Genomic DNA, 15,027 nt, shown 5'->3' with positions numbered 1-15,027 from the left:
CCAGCTTACTGCTGTGTATTAGCAACATTTATTAGCAGGCAACTTGCTGTAGCCTTCCAATCTAGGATTGGACCCACTCCAGGTAATCCTCATCATTATCTCCTTCTCCTCCTTCCTATCATCATCATCTTCCTCCTCCTCCTTCCTATTATTATCATTAATATTATTATTATTATTTGTGGGTGGAATAGTCTTTCAAGCTTTAGTGCTTCTCCCATACCTCCTGACTCTCCTATTCACTTGAGCTATCCCAAGGTCTGTTCTAGTACCCTATAAATATGAAATAGGAAAAATTTAAGTAAATCTCAACAAAATGTCACGCATACACAGTGGAATCTGACTCAGCCTCTAAGAATGAAATTATAGAATCTACATGTGGAGACTGGATGTTAAAGGACAAATAAGAATATTGGTGCTTAGCTGGGTGGTGGTAGCGCACACCTGTAATCCCAGCATTCTGGGACGCAGAGGCAGGCAGATTTCTGAGTTTGAGGCCAGCCTGGTCTACAGAGTGAGTTCCAGGACAGCCAGGGCTACACAGAGAAACCCTGTCTCGAAAAAACCAAATCCAAAAAACCAAAAATCCAAAAAACCAAAAAAACAAACAAACAAACAAAAATAAAGAATATTGCTGCTTTATCTCGTATGTGGACTCTATATTTTTTGTAATGATTAAATATCTGGGGGCTGGAGAGATGTCTGAGAGGCTAATTGCATTTGCTGCTCTTCTGAAGTATTTGAGTTTGGTGCCTAGAATCTATGTGGGTGTCTCACAACCATCTATAGTTCTTGCTTCAAGGGATCTGGTGCCCTCTTGTGGCCTCCATGGACACTGCACTCATGTGGTACATACACACACACATACACACACTCTTTCAATATATATATATATATATATACATATATATATATGATGTATTTCTTACATATAAATGCATATAATTATAAACATTTAAATTTGTATGCGTGTCATATATATGAGAGGTATAAAAGTTGAGAACTATTCACTGGGAATGAGAGAAGTTCAGGGAGGAAGGATTATGAAAGAGGTAACAGGGGGATGCATCTAGTCATACAATGATATATATGTGTGAAAATGTCATAATGAAATCCATTAAAAATTTTTTTTTAAGACAGAGTGTCACCATGTAGCACTGGCTGGCACTGAACTCACAGAAATCCACCTGCCTCTGCCTCTGGAGTGCAGGGATTAAAGATGTGCACCACCATGCCTGGCACACCTATATATAATATTATATATTATATACAGGTATATATAATATAATATATAATATGTAATATATAATATATTATATTATATATTATATATATTATATACAATATATGTGGTATATACTATATATAATATATAACACTATATATTAACTTTTAAAAATTAGTGAAAAATTAGTGAAATTAGAACATGCTGTTAGTGCTGGAGAGATGGCTCAGCAATTAAGAGCACTGACTGCTCTTCCAGAGGTCCTGAGTTCAATTCTCAGCAACCATATTGTGGCTCAACAACCATCCGTAATGAGATCTGACGCCCTCTTCTGATGTGTCTGAAGACAGCTACAGTGTACTCATATAAATAAAATAAATCTTAAAAAAGAGAGAGAGAGAGAACATGCTGTTAGGTCAATTGTCTGTAAAGACCCAGAGAGTCTTACAAAGCAGCTGACAGGCTGGGGATGTGGCTCAGTGGCAGAGCCTAACAAGCACGTGGCCCTGGGGTCAGTCTCCAGTACTGAGGAAAATGCCAGGTGAGGCAGGAAAAGCTACTCGTGAGGTTGCATGCTTTGCTCTGCTGCAGTTCTGTCAATGCAGCGGAAAGTCTCACCTGCTCCCAGACGCACCCCCTTAAATAGTCCCGAACAATCCCAAAAATCCAGAAATAGATGTTTTAAGAGCAGATCTTGGCTGGGCAGTGGTTGCCCACGCCTTTAATTCCAGCTCTTGGGAGGCAGAGGCAGGTGGATTTCTGAGTGTGAGGCCAGCCTGGTCTACAGAGTGAGTTCCAGGACAGCCAGGGCTACACAGAGAAACCCCGTCTCAAAACAAAACAAAACAAAACAAAACAAAACACCCCAAAAAACAAAACAAAAACAAAAACAAAACAAAACAAAAGAGCAGATCTTGTTTGAAAAAAATCATTACAAATGTGAAAACTGGGGCGGGGCAGCCCCAGTGAATGCTGGGGTGATGTCCCACAGGTCCCCAGAGTCAATAGGGCTGAAACCTTGGGGGAGACTAATGCCAGCCTGGCTCTCTAGAAATGGACGCGCCACTACTGTGCCATTGCTGACGCCAAGCTGTCCTTCAGTGATGACATTGAACAGGCTGTGGAGGAGGAGCTGGTCCAGGTAGGTGGAGACCTGCCTGCCCTCTGCCTTCTGGTCTTGTCCTTGGAGAATCCCCACCTGGAGACTTAGTGTGTGCCTTCTCCCATCTGGGCTGGCTTGAGCATCCTTAGTACTAAGGCGATATTGCTCTGGGAAGCAAAGCTTAACTAGCTCTTCCTGATTGGCTAGCTGGCTCTGGGGCTTAACCAGTAAGATTCGAGGCTCTTTCCTGCTTCCAATGGGGTCTGATAGGCCTTTTATCAAGGGGTGGGAGAAATAATGGACTCGCCCCTTGCCCTGCGCAGCCCATCTTTGGGCTTTTTCTTAGTAGAGCCCAGGATGAGTTCGGGCTTCTGGTACTGGGGACTCCTGAACCCTGCCTTAGGACTCCTGGAAACGGCCATCAATGAGTTGTCAGGAGAGGACAAGAGGGAGCTATAATAAGCCCTTTCGGTTGCTTGTGGTTCAGGACACTCCCCCCACGGAGCTGCATTTTGGGGAGAAATGGTTCCATAAGAAGGTCGAGAGGAGGACCAGTGCGGAGAGGCTGCTGCAGGAGTACTGCGCCGAGACGGGCGCCAAGGACGGCACCTTCCTGGTGCGGGAGAGCGAGACCTTCCCCAATGACTACACACTCTCCTTCTGGTAACGCCCCTCGGAGGCTGGTGGGTGGGAGGTGCTGTGGTCAGGCTGCTGTCCTGCCTGGCTCTGCTGGGACACCCCTGTCTCTGTTCCCAACAGGCGGTCTGGCCGGGTGCAGCACTGTCGGATCCGGTCGACCATGGAGAATGGGGTCATGAAGTACTACCTGACTGACAACCTCACGTTCAACAGCATCTACGCCCTCATCCAGCACTACCGCGAGGCACACCTACGCTGTGCGGAGTTCGAGCTGCGGCTCACAGACCCGGTGCCCAACCCCAACCCACATGAGTCCAAGCCGTAGGTGCCATGGGTTGGGTGGGAGGTAGAGGACCACATGGGTCACACCCACGAGGTGTAGATGGGGGTTCTCATTTCTAGCACCCTGTTCTCTTTGACAATGTGGGTTCTTAGAATTTTATGTGAACTATTCCCACCTGTCAGACTTTGTCACATTCTCTCTCTCTTCTCTCTTGCTTGTTCTTTAACAATTTTATATTATTTGCACATGCATGTGCGCATGTGTCTAGTATGTACATGTGACTGATGCCACAAGAGGGAGTTGCATACCCTAGGACTAGAGTTAAAAACAGTTGTGAGCTGTCTGTCATGGATCCTGGGAACTAAACAAGAACACCCCCCCCGCCCCTTTTTTTAAGTCAAAGAAATTATGAATGTGAATGGTTTTGCCTGCATGCATAGATGTACAGTGTGTGTATCTGATGCCCACAGAGGCCAGAGAGGGTGTCAGATGCCCTGGAACTGGAATTGCAGGCACTTAGAAGCCACCTTGTGGGTGCTGGGAACAGTACCTGGATCATAAGTGCCATTAGTGCTCTAACCACTGAGATCTCTCTCCAGATTTCACCATTTTGTTCCGGTTTTTCGAGACAGGGTCTCTCTGTGTAGCCCTTGCTATCCTAGAACTCACTCTGTAGATCAGGCTGGCTTCAGATTCTGGGATCCACCTGCCTCTGCCTCCTGAGGGGAGTGATGGGATTAAAGGTGTGTGCACTTCAGCTTTTTTCTTTCTCTCTTTCTCTTTCTTTCCTTCCTTTTCGTTCTTTCTTTCTTTCTTTTTTCTCTCTCTCTTTCTTTCTTTCCTTCTTCCTTCCTCTTTCTTCCTTTCTTTTCTTCCCTTCCTTCCTTCCTTCCTTCCTTCCTTCCTTTCTTTCTTTCTTCCTTTCTTTCCTTCATTCCTTTCTTTCTTTCCTTCTTCCTTCCTTTCTTTCTTCCTTTCCTTTCCCTTTATTTTCTTTCTTTCATCCTTCCTTCCTCCCTCCCTCTTTCTTTTCTCTCATTCTTTCTCTCTTTCACTTTCTCTCTCTCTCTCTCTCTCTCTCTCTCTCTCTCTCTCTCTCTCTCTCTTCCCAGCTTCCACTTTTCTCTTCTCTCCATGATTTCCTCCCCCTTTCTTCTCTTTCAGTGCCCTAAGGTCTGGGGCTTTGATCTCAAGCCCGGTTTGGGTCTGCTGTGTCTGTGCTTGTCAAGGTTCCCTCTGTGATCAAAAGAATCACAGTGTAGCGATCACGATGGGAATCAGGAGTAGTAATCACAGGGAGAGTTCCTTTCCCTGTTTTATCTGCTAAGGAGAGTTCCAGGCCATCCCTGGCAAAGAGGTCAAACACATTCCAGAAATACCAGGATAATCATTAAGCAGGTGGATCTAACATTTTTGCTTTTGGAGGAAGCTGAATAATTTATAGTGGCATTATTATCATTGCTATTATAATAATTATGGCTACTATTACTGTTTCCTATTTTCATACCAGTTGCCTTTCCAAACCTGTCATTTTGTGTCTTTAGTAACCAAAATCTTTCTGAACCTTACCTGTCTGTGTTCCCTGCCCCAGATGTTCTGAGACACACTGCTGTAGCTCTCCAGCCTTTGGGGCTGGACAGGTGGGCAGAGAAGAGACTCCTTGAGTTTCACATTGATCTCCTCATCCTCCTGGGGTCTTTATAAAAAACTGTTGCCTTTCTCCCAGACATGGGGACTTATTCTTGTACTCCCAGCTACTTGGGAGGCTGACCTGCAGGTGGATTGTAAGTTCAAGGCCAGCCAGGGTTAGATGGCATGTTTGAAAAAAAAAAAATCTAGCAAGATCCAGTCTCAAAAACCAAAAAAAAAAAAAAAAAAAAAAAAAAATAAGGCTGTAGCTCAGTGTGTGTGTGAGGGGTGCTTGCCTGCTGTGCACGTGACCTTAGATTAACCCTCAGAGCTGCAATAAAATAAAGCAAATATTCAATAGGAATCGCTGTCTTTGAAGATGCTATGGTCAGGTAAGTCCCAGTGTGGTTCTGAGGCTGTTTCTGTGGTGAGCCCCAGGTGTCCCTGCATGTTGGTCTTCTGTCTCCTGCCGACTCTCAGTCTGGGAGAACTCTCACCAGCTTGTTTTCCCGTCTGGATGCAGGTGGTACTATGACAGGCTGAGCAGGGGGGAAGCAGAGGACATGCTGATGCGGATTCCCCGCGATGGAGCCTTCCTCATCCGGAAGCGGGAGGGGACCGACTCTTATGCCATCACCTTCAGGTAGGCGTGCGGGCACAGTTTGTACGTGAGGGGAAGTGCTCCCCAGAGGAGATGTAGAAAGGACACGGATGCGGCCTGAGGAAGGGGGTTTCCAGTGGAAACAGAGATGCCTCCCCATGTCCTTGGCATTGTCGATGGCAAGGACAATAAACAGAACTCTGTGCGTCCCAAGTACTAGGCGTTCTCTCTCTCTAATAGTCTCTATGGTCCTTCTGTTTGAACTTCTAGCAACCCCAGTATTTAAGAGCTATGACTACCATCTTTGTTTTTGTTTTTGTTTTTGTTTTTGGCTTTTTTTTTGGGAGGCAGGGGGAGGTTTGAGACAGGTTTTCTCTGTGTAGCCCTGGCTGTCCTGAACTCACTTTGTAGACCAGGCTGGCCTCGAACTCAGAAATCCGCCTGCCTCTGCCTCCCAAGTGCTGGGATTAAAGGCATGCGCCACCACCGCCCGCCTCCTTGTTTTCTCTCTTACAAATAACCGTATTATCGCTGTATGAGGGCATCCACAGTCCACAGTGTCCACGCCAGGCTCAGAGGACAGATGTGTGGAGTTGGTTCTCAGTTCCGCCTCCCACGTGTTCCAAGCATAGGACCGGGCTCGTCAGACTTGCCTGCACGGTGCTTTGCCCGCTCAGCCATCACACCGATAAGCCCACCATCCTTAATTTCTAAGGCCCGAAACAAGTCCACAGTGAGGCTCAGTGGCGTCTTAACGCATGTGGGGGTGGGGGCTGGGAATAGAACCTAGATCTGGGCTCCCTCCCCTAGCCCCTACTCCCTTTGCTGCCTCTTAGGTGTGCCAGATGTTAATCCCAGCACCACACTCCTCCCTCTTCCCCCAAGTGTCCCCCGCCCTCAGGTCAGGTGCTCTGCCGATGGCAGTAGCTTATATATCTATATAATGGTGTCTCCCACACTGGCTTGTCTGTGGTGGACTGACTCAGTTATTCTAAGTGAGGAGATAGAAGTCCAGAGAGATTAAGTGACCTGTCAATACCACACAGCCTCGGAGCTGGCTGAGCTTCTGTCCATTTCCATGGCCTGTGCTCATCTTGCCTGGATCTGCTCCTAGAAGAGGCTGGGGCCCTGCTGAGGTCCGTGGAGGCTCTTGCCCCCGCTGCCTGATTCGGAAGACTGAGTCTCTTCACTTTGAAGTTCATATTTGGGGGCAGGGCAGTAGCAGTTCTGGGTCCATGTTTCTGTAGAGTAACTTCCAGATGTGCACAGCTGCCAGGGGGTATCCAGTTTGCTGTTGCTGCCCCTTGCCAACCCCATTTATTTTGCAATTGGTTACCTTGTTACCCTGCACCCCTTTTCTTACCTTTCTACATACCTACACTGAGGTTTCTACTCAGATACCTCCTGGAGGTCATTGTTACTGGCTTGCTGAGGACCTACTGTGTGCCAGCTCCAGCCAGAGAGCCCTTTGTCCATGTGGCACCACTGGGAACAGGGGAACAGGTGACAGGCCTTGGGCATCTCTGCCGGTTTTTTTTTTTTTCCTCTTCTTCAGAACATCCTGAGTGGTGCCCACTTAGCCTTGAAGGAAGTTGGTGTGTTTATTCACGGGCGTGCTGTGTTCACCTGGCTCTGGGCAGGGGCAGAGATCACACTGTTGTAGTACTGTCAGTCAGGATGCTTTTGTTTGTCAGTGACTGGTGTCATCTGGCTGAAGCACAGAGGGTGAAGGTGTGGCCATAAGCTAAGGTCTTCAGGACTGAGTCTGGCACTGTTATCTATTCAGTCACTGCCCCAAGGGATGCCAGAGGCACACTGCTGCCTCTCAGCCTCATCCTGGGTTCCCAGGACAGGGGCATATATTTCACATCTCTCTATCGCCTGTCTGTCTGTCTATCTATCTATCTATCTATCTATCTATCTATCTATCTATCATCTATCATTTATCCATCATCTATTATCTATTTACCTATCTATCCATCATCTATTTCCATCCATCCATCCATCATTTATTGAGATAGGCTCTCCCTATATAACCCTGGCTGGCCTGGAACTCACAGAGATCTGCCTGCTCTGTCTGCTTCTGGATGTGGGGATCAAAGGCGTGTGACACCACACCTTTTTGATACCAGCTGTTCTGACCTATGAGAGGGCTGGCTTGTGGTGGCTTTGGTTTCCATGTTTAGTGAGGTTTAAGTTTCCACTCCCCGTCTGGCCATCGATGTCTATTTAGAGATGTTGCCCATTTTCTGTCAGATTTTTGTCCTTGCTGTCGCTATGCCATCACTTATGTTCCATAAATCTTTGAACCTGAACAGATCATTAGCAGATGATCTGTTTGAAAATATTCTCTCCAGTGACGTTCTCTTCTTGAAGCCCGCGATGTCTTTGGTTATATAGAAGCTCTTTGGTTTGATGTAATCACACTTGTCTGTGTTTACTTTTGAACTCATGGGGATCTCTGGCTGGCCTTAAAGGTGTGTACCCCCAAACTCAGCTATTGAACAACGATTCCAAGTCAAGGAGTGCCACCTGTTTGACTTTGTTTTTTTGTTTTGTTTTGTTTTGTTTTTGATTAAAGTTGCTTTGGCTGTTCAGGGCTGATGCCAAGAAATAAAGTCAGTCAGCACATAATGCTTGTCCAAATTTGTAGTGTGGGGTTTTGGCTCATGTATGTGTATGCATAAGTAGTGACTACAGATTTCTGTCATTTCTTTCTGATGAGTACATGGGGAAGGCACTTGCTTTCTAAAACAAACAAACAAACAAACAAATAGTGTGTTTTGCTTGTATGTATGTCTGTATATCACATGGGTGCCTGGGACCTGTGGAGGTCAGAAGAGAGAGTTAGATCCCCTGGAACTGGTCTTAACAGATAGTTGTGAGCTGCTATGTAGGTGCTAGGAATTGAACTCAGGTCCTCTGCAAGAGCAGCCAGAGCTCTTGACAACAGAGCCACATCTCCAGCTCAGATACTCTTGGCTTTTTAGGATCAGACATTGATCAGAGAAAGAAATGACAAAGTCTGTAGTGACTACCTATGCATACACATACATGAGCCCAAACCCCACACTACAAATTTGGACAAGCATCATGTGCTGACTGACTTTATTTCTGTGACATCTTGCTCTTCTAAATCAGTAAGGCTGAAAGATTTGCCATCTGTCTTGTTTGGAATCTTTTCTGCCTCTTGTTTCAAACAGATGAAAAAAAAAAACTTATCATCCTTTTTGAAACAAACCAAACCAAACACCAGTCATTGTAACTCTGGGCCACTGGAGGTAAGATTCAAGGACCTGAGGACTGACTGGAGTTTTAGAGCAAGGGCCAGGAAGCCCTTTGTGGAAGGGCCTACGGAGCAAACACTTTACATTTTTACAGGCTGTTTAGAACCTGTTTCAGCTATGTAACCCCGCCATCTGTAAGAGAAAATGACCACAACATAGACACAAATGAACAGTAATCATGTTTCAATAAAACTTTATTTATAAAAACATACCAGGGAGTGGGTTTAGCTTGTGGGTCATAGTATGGCACCTCAGTGAGGTTGAAGGAAGAGCTGGGTGTGGAGCATCATATATGGGTTCTTTCAGATCTGAACCAAAAAGACCCGTGTCTTGTGTCCCATAGGAGGGCTGAATTCTGTTCATTTCAGTCCCCTAAGGATGGATAACAATGTTGTGGCTGATTGGTGCAGCTGCTAGCATCCTTGGTGGCTAATCCTCTGTGGTCCTCCCTGACAAGGGCCAAGGGCAAGGTGAAACACTGTCGCATTAACCGGGACGGACGGCACTTTGTGCTGGGGACCTCTGCCTACTTTGAGAGCCTGGTGGAGCTTGTCAACTATTATGAGAAGCACGCACTCTATCGCAAGATGAGACTCCGCTACCCTGTGACCCCGGAGCTTCTAGAGCGATATAATATGGTAGGTTGACTCCCTTGGACTTGCTGGACATCTGTCTGTATTTTAGATATACAAAGTGCATACATTTACATACATTACTGTATGTCTGGGGTAGGAGGTCCTAGGGATGCAGACTTGGCCCCAGCCCACAAAGGCTCTGTCCCCATGCTACCCATAGTGGAGGTTGGGAGAGGCAGGCAATGCATTAGAAAATAAACACAGCCAGTGTCCGATGGTGCTATATGCTAAAGAGAGAGGGCTAGGATGGCACGGGAGAGTATGAAGAGATGGGGCAGTGGCTTGCAGTTTTCGAAGGTTCTGGGAAGATCTTACTGAGGAGCGAGCTATATAGATATCTGGAGGGGAAAGGACAACAGGAGCAAAAGCCTTGGGGCAGTTACAGGCTTGAAATGAGCTCAGTCAGAGTAATGCTAAACGAAGACGGGGCTGAGAGGAAGGTTCATGTAGGGACTGGTGGGGCATGGGAAGGCACTGGTTCTTAACCTGTACATTGTAGGGTTCTGGGTGCAGAGACGACTAGATATGGTCATGATATCTCACTTCCTGTCAGAAGGATCCTAGATTTCCTGAGAGGAGACTGACTCTGAGGGCTAGTTAGTGTTACCTGTCAACTTGACACAGCCTAGAACGGCAGGAGGAAGTCTTAGTGAGAAACTATCTAGCTCAGGTTGGCCCATGGGTGTGTCTATGGGGGACTGTCTGGACTGTTCACTGATGTGGGAAGGCCCAGCCCACTGTGGACAACTCCATTCCCTAAGCAGTAAGTCCAGAACAGTATAAGAAAGGAGAAAGCTGGCTGAGACCAAGTCAGCAAGGATGAGGATGTAGGCGTTTATTTTCTCTGTGCTACTGTCCCTGCCTTGACTTCTTCATGATGATGGGCTATCATCCCTTCTTCTCTTAAGTTCTCTTTGGTCAGGATATTTTATCACAGCAACAGAAATGACTCTAGGACCTAGGACCCTGTGTTCCAACCATGTGCCAGGGGGTATGTCCAGATTTTTCCTTGAGAAAATTTGGGCCCTAGAGGAGCAAGCACAGTGTGCCAGAGTGAGGTGTTTTGGTCACCATGGGCTGCTTTGGAGCACACAGACCCTCATAGCAAGAGAAGACACTACAGTGGACAGGGGAGTGGTTAGGAGAGGCACTTTTAACAGGACGAAAGTGTGAGCCAAAACCCAGGAGACAGGAGTGAAGGAATGGTTTCTGAGGAGGTGAGGAGAGGGTGACAGCAGGGACTCTGGGTAGAGGGACAAGAAGGTTGGGGGAGGGCTAGGGCAGGCCAGGAGCCTTGGCAGTTGCTTCTGGCAAACATTTGCATATGTCCAGGAAAGGACTCTTTGATATGCCTGCCAATTCCCCTCATGTAAATCTTTCAAGCTGCTGGGGCTTCTGGTACCTTCTGGGTCAGGGTAGGGCGTCTACGATTTCCAGGTTGCTTTCAAATTTTGGGGGGAGCTTTTTGAATCTTCTTGCTATCTCCACCTCTGAGCCACAGGAGAATCCCATGAGGTTCTAACTCTTCTTTCCAGTGAACAAGATACCACGAGAAAGCCTGCAGCCCGGATGAGGGCACAGGCCATCCTAGGAGCGTGGGTGCCCTACTTCCTGTTTGGTTGGTGCTGGCAATCGAACCCAGGGCCTTGAGCATGGCCACTGAGCCACATTCCTCAAACCCTTTCCATTTATTCTTTGTCCTTCCTCTTTTCTTCTTCTTTTTTTTTCCCTTTCAGGAAAGAGACATCAACTCCCTCTATGACGTCAGCAGGATGTATGTGGACCCAAGTGAGATCAACCCTTCTATGGTACAGCACCAGTCCTACCCAGTAGACTGAGAGGGAGACAGACCCTGCCCCGCCACTGGTCTCCACCGTAGTTATAGCAGGGAGTATTCTGGGACATCTGAGCACAACTAAAATTTCACTTGAGACATGGCAGTGGGCAGGATACCATGTGGTTTCATGGAGGTTAATAGAATTCCATCCAGATGGAACTGAGTCTCGCTGGAGTCCCGAGTTTCCGTGAACCACCTCTGGGCCAAACAGCTTCTAATTAAAAAATCTTCCAAAATTCTTTTCCTGCTTGCTGACGGAGCCCGAGGCGCTTATGACTTATGTCCGGTTCGCTGACCTCCTTGCGAGGCCAGCGCTATCTCGGATTCCCACCCTGCTTCTGTCTCGTAGCTTCACGTGGGTACAGGTGGATTTTGCTTTCTGCCCCCAGCTCCAGCTCCATGTCAAACTTAGCGGGGGGAAGAACTCTAGCTAAGTTTCTGTCTGGTACACATGGCTAGGGTGCGGCTCTCGATGGCGGAGTCGGCTGAGATCCAGGACTCAATTCCTTTCCTTTTTTTTTTTTTTTCTTTTAAACAAATTTCAAATCCTTGGGGGATGCAAATTCAGAGCAGGATGTGTGAAGGCTTCAGAGTGAGGAGGTGAGGAGCAGAGTGGCTGACTAGTGTGTGGACAGCTTTTCAGAGGGAAGAGGCCCTGCCTCTTCCTGGAACATTTCTCCAGCGGCACCACCCTCTGGAAGAATGTTAGCCTGGCCTCCATCTTCCTCGCAGGGTTATGGGCTCAGTTGGCTCTGACAGGCCTGCGTCTCTTTTCCTTTTCAACACGATGCCATGAGTTAGGTCTATTGTCCCAAAAGAACGTCAGGCAGGTGACATGGGGCAGTGGAGCTATAAGGATGACATCACAGCCCCACCTCCCAGTACTGCAGATGGAACCCAGGACCTCCCGCATGCCAGGCAGGTGATGGGTCACTGAGGTGCATTTCCAGTGGTGCCTCCCCAAACCCCCATCCTGACTCTTTCTTTGGAGACAGAATCTAGATTAGTCCAGGATGACCTAGGTAAGTTCACAGGACTGGAAGGATAACATTTAAGATAACATGTAATAACATGTAAGGTGTGTTGAAGACAAGAATCTAGTATGTTCTAAGCACTTAGCCTTCGTTAGATTGTAATCCCTGATGCCAGCTACAGAAAGCAGGTACCATCTTGGTACCCATTTTACAAGTGAGGAAGTTGAGGTTATTCAGGTGAATCCAGGCAACTAGTTTAGACACCTGTCCTCTCGGCCAGATGGATATGCCCAGTTCCTACAAGGCCACACAATGGCTGGCTCATTTTTCACTAGTCCCCAAGGGTCTTTCCTGCAGTCCCAGGGAAGCAGCCTCTCTCTAACGCCAATCAGTAGCACCTCTCTGCACCATGACTGCCTCCCTCTTGCCACGAGCCTGGCTCTGGCTCTCACATTTAGGATGCTCAGGAATAACCCTGCCAGGCTTGGTTTTTCACGGCAGAAGCTTCTAGAAGCTGCATTTACATCTTATAGATTCTGGTGGAGGGTGGCAATACCTCACAGTCACTGAACCAGTTCTGGGCTCAGCCATTTCCCATACGGTGAGCTCTGGACCAGGTTCTTCATGTCTCTGTACCCAGCTTTCTCATCTGTAAAATGGGCACCACCTCCCCTGCTATCGTAGGGTGGTTGTGATGGTGAGGGAAGCCACTGTAGGTTTAAAGGTTCAGGGCAGCTCTCCATGTTGGCAGACACCTAAGAAATGCAGGGCACAGACATTTGTTTTTTGTTTTTTTTTTTTTGTTTTGTTTTTTTTACCGCCACATGAATTATTTCCCTGAATTTTCTCAGGAACCCTACAAAATATATAAAACTTTAATTACCATTTCAACTGGGGGAGTGGAGGCTTAGTGGGCTACAGCTTACACTAGGAATGGGCAGAGCCACAGTCACAACTTCCATGGCTGACTAGGTATCTAGTCTCCCAGAAGTGATTCCCCCCACCCCCGGAGTCCTGACTCCTTTGCTGGGGAAGAGAGAAAAGCCAAAGCTCTAAGCAGGCTCGACAATTTAAGACGTTTCTCTATTAGTATTTCTTTGCTGTGTGGGCGTTTTCTCCTTCTTCATGTGTTTACTATTATCAAGAAGCAGGCATTACGAAAATTCATTGAAAATTTTACCCCACATCAATTCTATCTTTCCTGCTCCTGCTCACGCGGAGCCCAGCTTTTGCTGTTGTTTGATTTGGGGAGGGGTAGGAGACGTTGAGACAGAGCCTCACTGTGTAGCTTAGGCAGGCTTTGAATTTGTCTCTCAGCCTCCCAAGCTCTGGAGTTGTGGGTAGGCACCACTACATCCAGGTCCCCAACATGACTAGACAATAGCGTCTGAACTTCTGGGAGAATCATTGAGGACAGCAGATCTTGGTGGGGGGGGGCACTTCTGAGGTGGCGAGCGTGGCTTAATCTAAGAGGTTGTGTTAAAATTAGCAAAGCCCATTCCACTTTCTGGTGGACTTTGTGCAACTTTGGTTCCTATGCAATACCAAAGTTCGCCATCAGATGGCGCAGTAACCTCGGCCTCTGCCGTCTCTGGCTTCCTAATGAGAAGCTAACTGTATACAGATCCTGCTTCCCTCTGCTGCCTCTGTCATCCAACTGCCCTTTTCCTTCCTGTTTCCCCCAAAGCCTCAGAGGACCGTGAAAGCGCTCTATGACTACAAGGCCAAGCGCAGTGATGAACTGACCTTCTGCCGCGGCGCCCTCATCCACAATGTCTCCAAGGAGCCCGGGGGATGGTGAGGCTGGCTGGGGGTGGGCCTCTTGGGGGTGAACTTGACTGGTTTCCTCTTGTGGTGACTCTAAGGGACTGGGTGGAGCTCTGAGCCCTTTTGTCTCACATTCTACACTGGATTAGTGCTGATTCACCATTGAGGCCTCACAAGGTTGCATTTACAGCAATTACACAAGCCTATTTGTGATTAAAAATTAATGTTTTTTTTTGTTGTTTTGTTTTGGTTTTGGTTTTTTCGAGACAGGGTTTCTCTGTGTAGCCCTGGCTGTCCTGGAACTCATTCTGTAGACCAGGCTGGCCTCGAACTCAGAAATTCGCCTGCCTCTGCCTCCTAAGTGCTGGGATTAAAGGTGTATGCCACCACTACCCGGCTGTGATTAAAATTTTAATCACCGGCTGTGATTAAAAATTTAAAAAAGAATACAAAACTGAAAACATTATGTGTAAACATGTGTGCCTATTGTCTGTATAATGCACACATGTGTGCAGGCACCCAGAGTCCCGACGAGGGCATCACAACGCTGGGAATGGAGTTACAGACGGTTGCAAGCCACCACGTGGGGGCTGGGAACTGAACTCAGGACCTTTGGAAGAGCAGTCAGTGCTTTAAACCACTGAGCCGTCTCTCCAGCCTCTCAAATTATTTTAAAAATCAGAAGACCCTCTTAATTCCAAACTAGTTTTCACCTAACTGCCCAACATCAAAGCCATAGAACAGCAGGTGAAGAACTGTCTCCCTCAGTCTTTCTGATGATGCCTCTGTCCTCACAGTAGTGCCCTCTGACCTCCTCTCCCAGGGGGGAGCTGGGTATAACCAGAGTTCCAGTGGATCCCCAGATCTCCCTAAGGGAAGGGAGAAGGAGACAAAGGAACCCAAAATTCTGTCCTAGGAAAAGACCTGCGTATCAAATGACCTGTTTCCTGGTGTCCTCAGACAGGCACACAGAGCCAAATGGGGCTTTTCCTGTACCTGGTCTCAGAAGGCTGATTCTGGGTAGTAGCAGCCTCCAATTGGCATTACCAAG

At 47.3% G+C, this 15,027-nt stretch overlaps 1 protein-coding gene across 1 annotated transcript in view; it reads left to right on the top strand.

Moving 5' to 3' along the window:
- Plcg2 (phospholipase C gamma 2) overlaps positions 1 to 15,027 on the top strand; it is a 134,649-nt gene that overhangs the window by 86,404 nt on the left and 33,218 nt on the right. Inside the window, exons 16-22 of the mRNA XM_052167117.1 lie at positions 2,274 to 2,363; positions 2,812 to 2,987; positions 3,084 to 3,284; positions 5,399 to 5,518; positions 9,221 to 9,401; positions 11,135 to 11,206; positions 13,897 to 14,006. Coding sequence (XP_052023077.1) covers positions 2,274 to 2,363; positions 2,812 to 2,987; positions 3,084 to 3,284; positions 5,399 to 5,518; positions 9,221 to 9,401; positions 11,135 to 11,206; positions 13,897 to 14,006 — 950 coding nt within the window. The remainder of the gene's footprint in view (positions 1 to 2,273; positions 2,364 to 2,811; positions 2,988 to 3,083; positions 3,285 to 5,398; positions 5,519 to 9,220; positions 9,402 to 11,134; positions 11,207 to 13,896; positions 14,007 to 15,027) is intronic.

Source organism: Apodemus sylvaticus, chromosome 21 (genome assembly GCF_947179515.1).
Source record: "Apodemus sylvaticus chromosome 21, mApoSyl1.1, whole genome shotgun sequence".
NCBI lineage: Eukaryota > Metazoa > Chordata > Mammalia > Rodentia > Muridae > Apodemus > Apodemus sylvaticus.
Note: the sequence above shows the minus strand (reverse complement) of the source record. Positions and strands in the feature narration are given on the sequence as shown.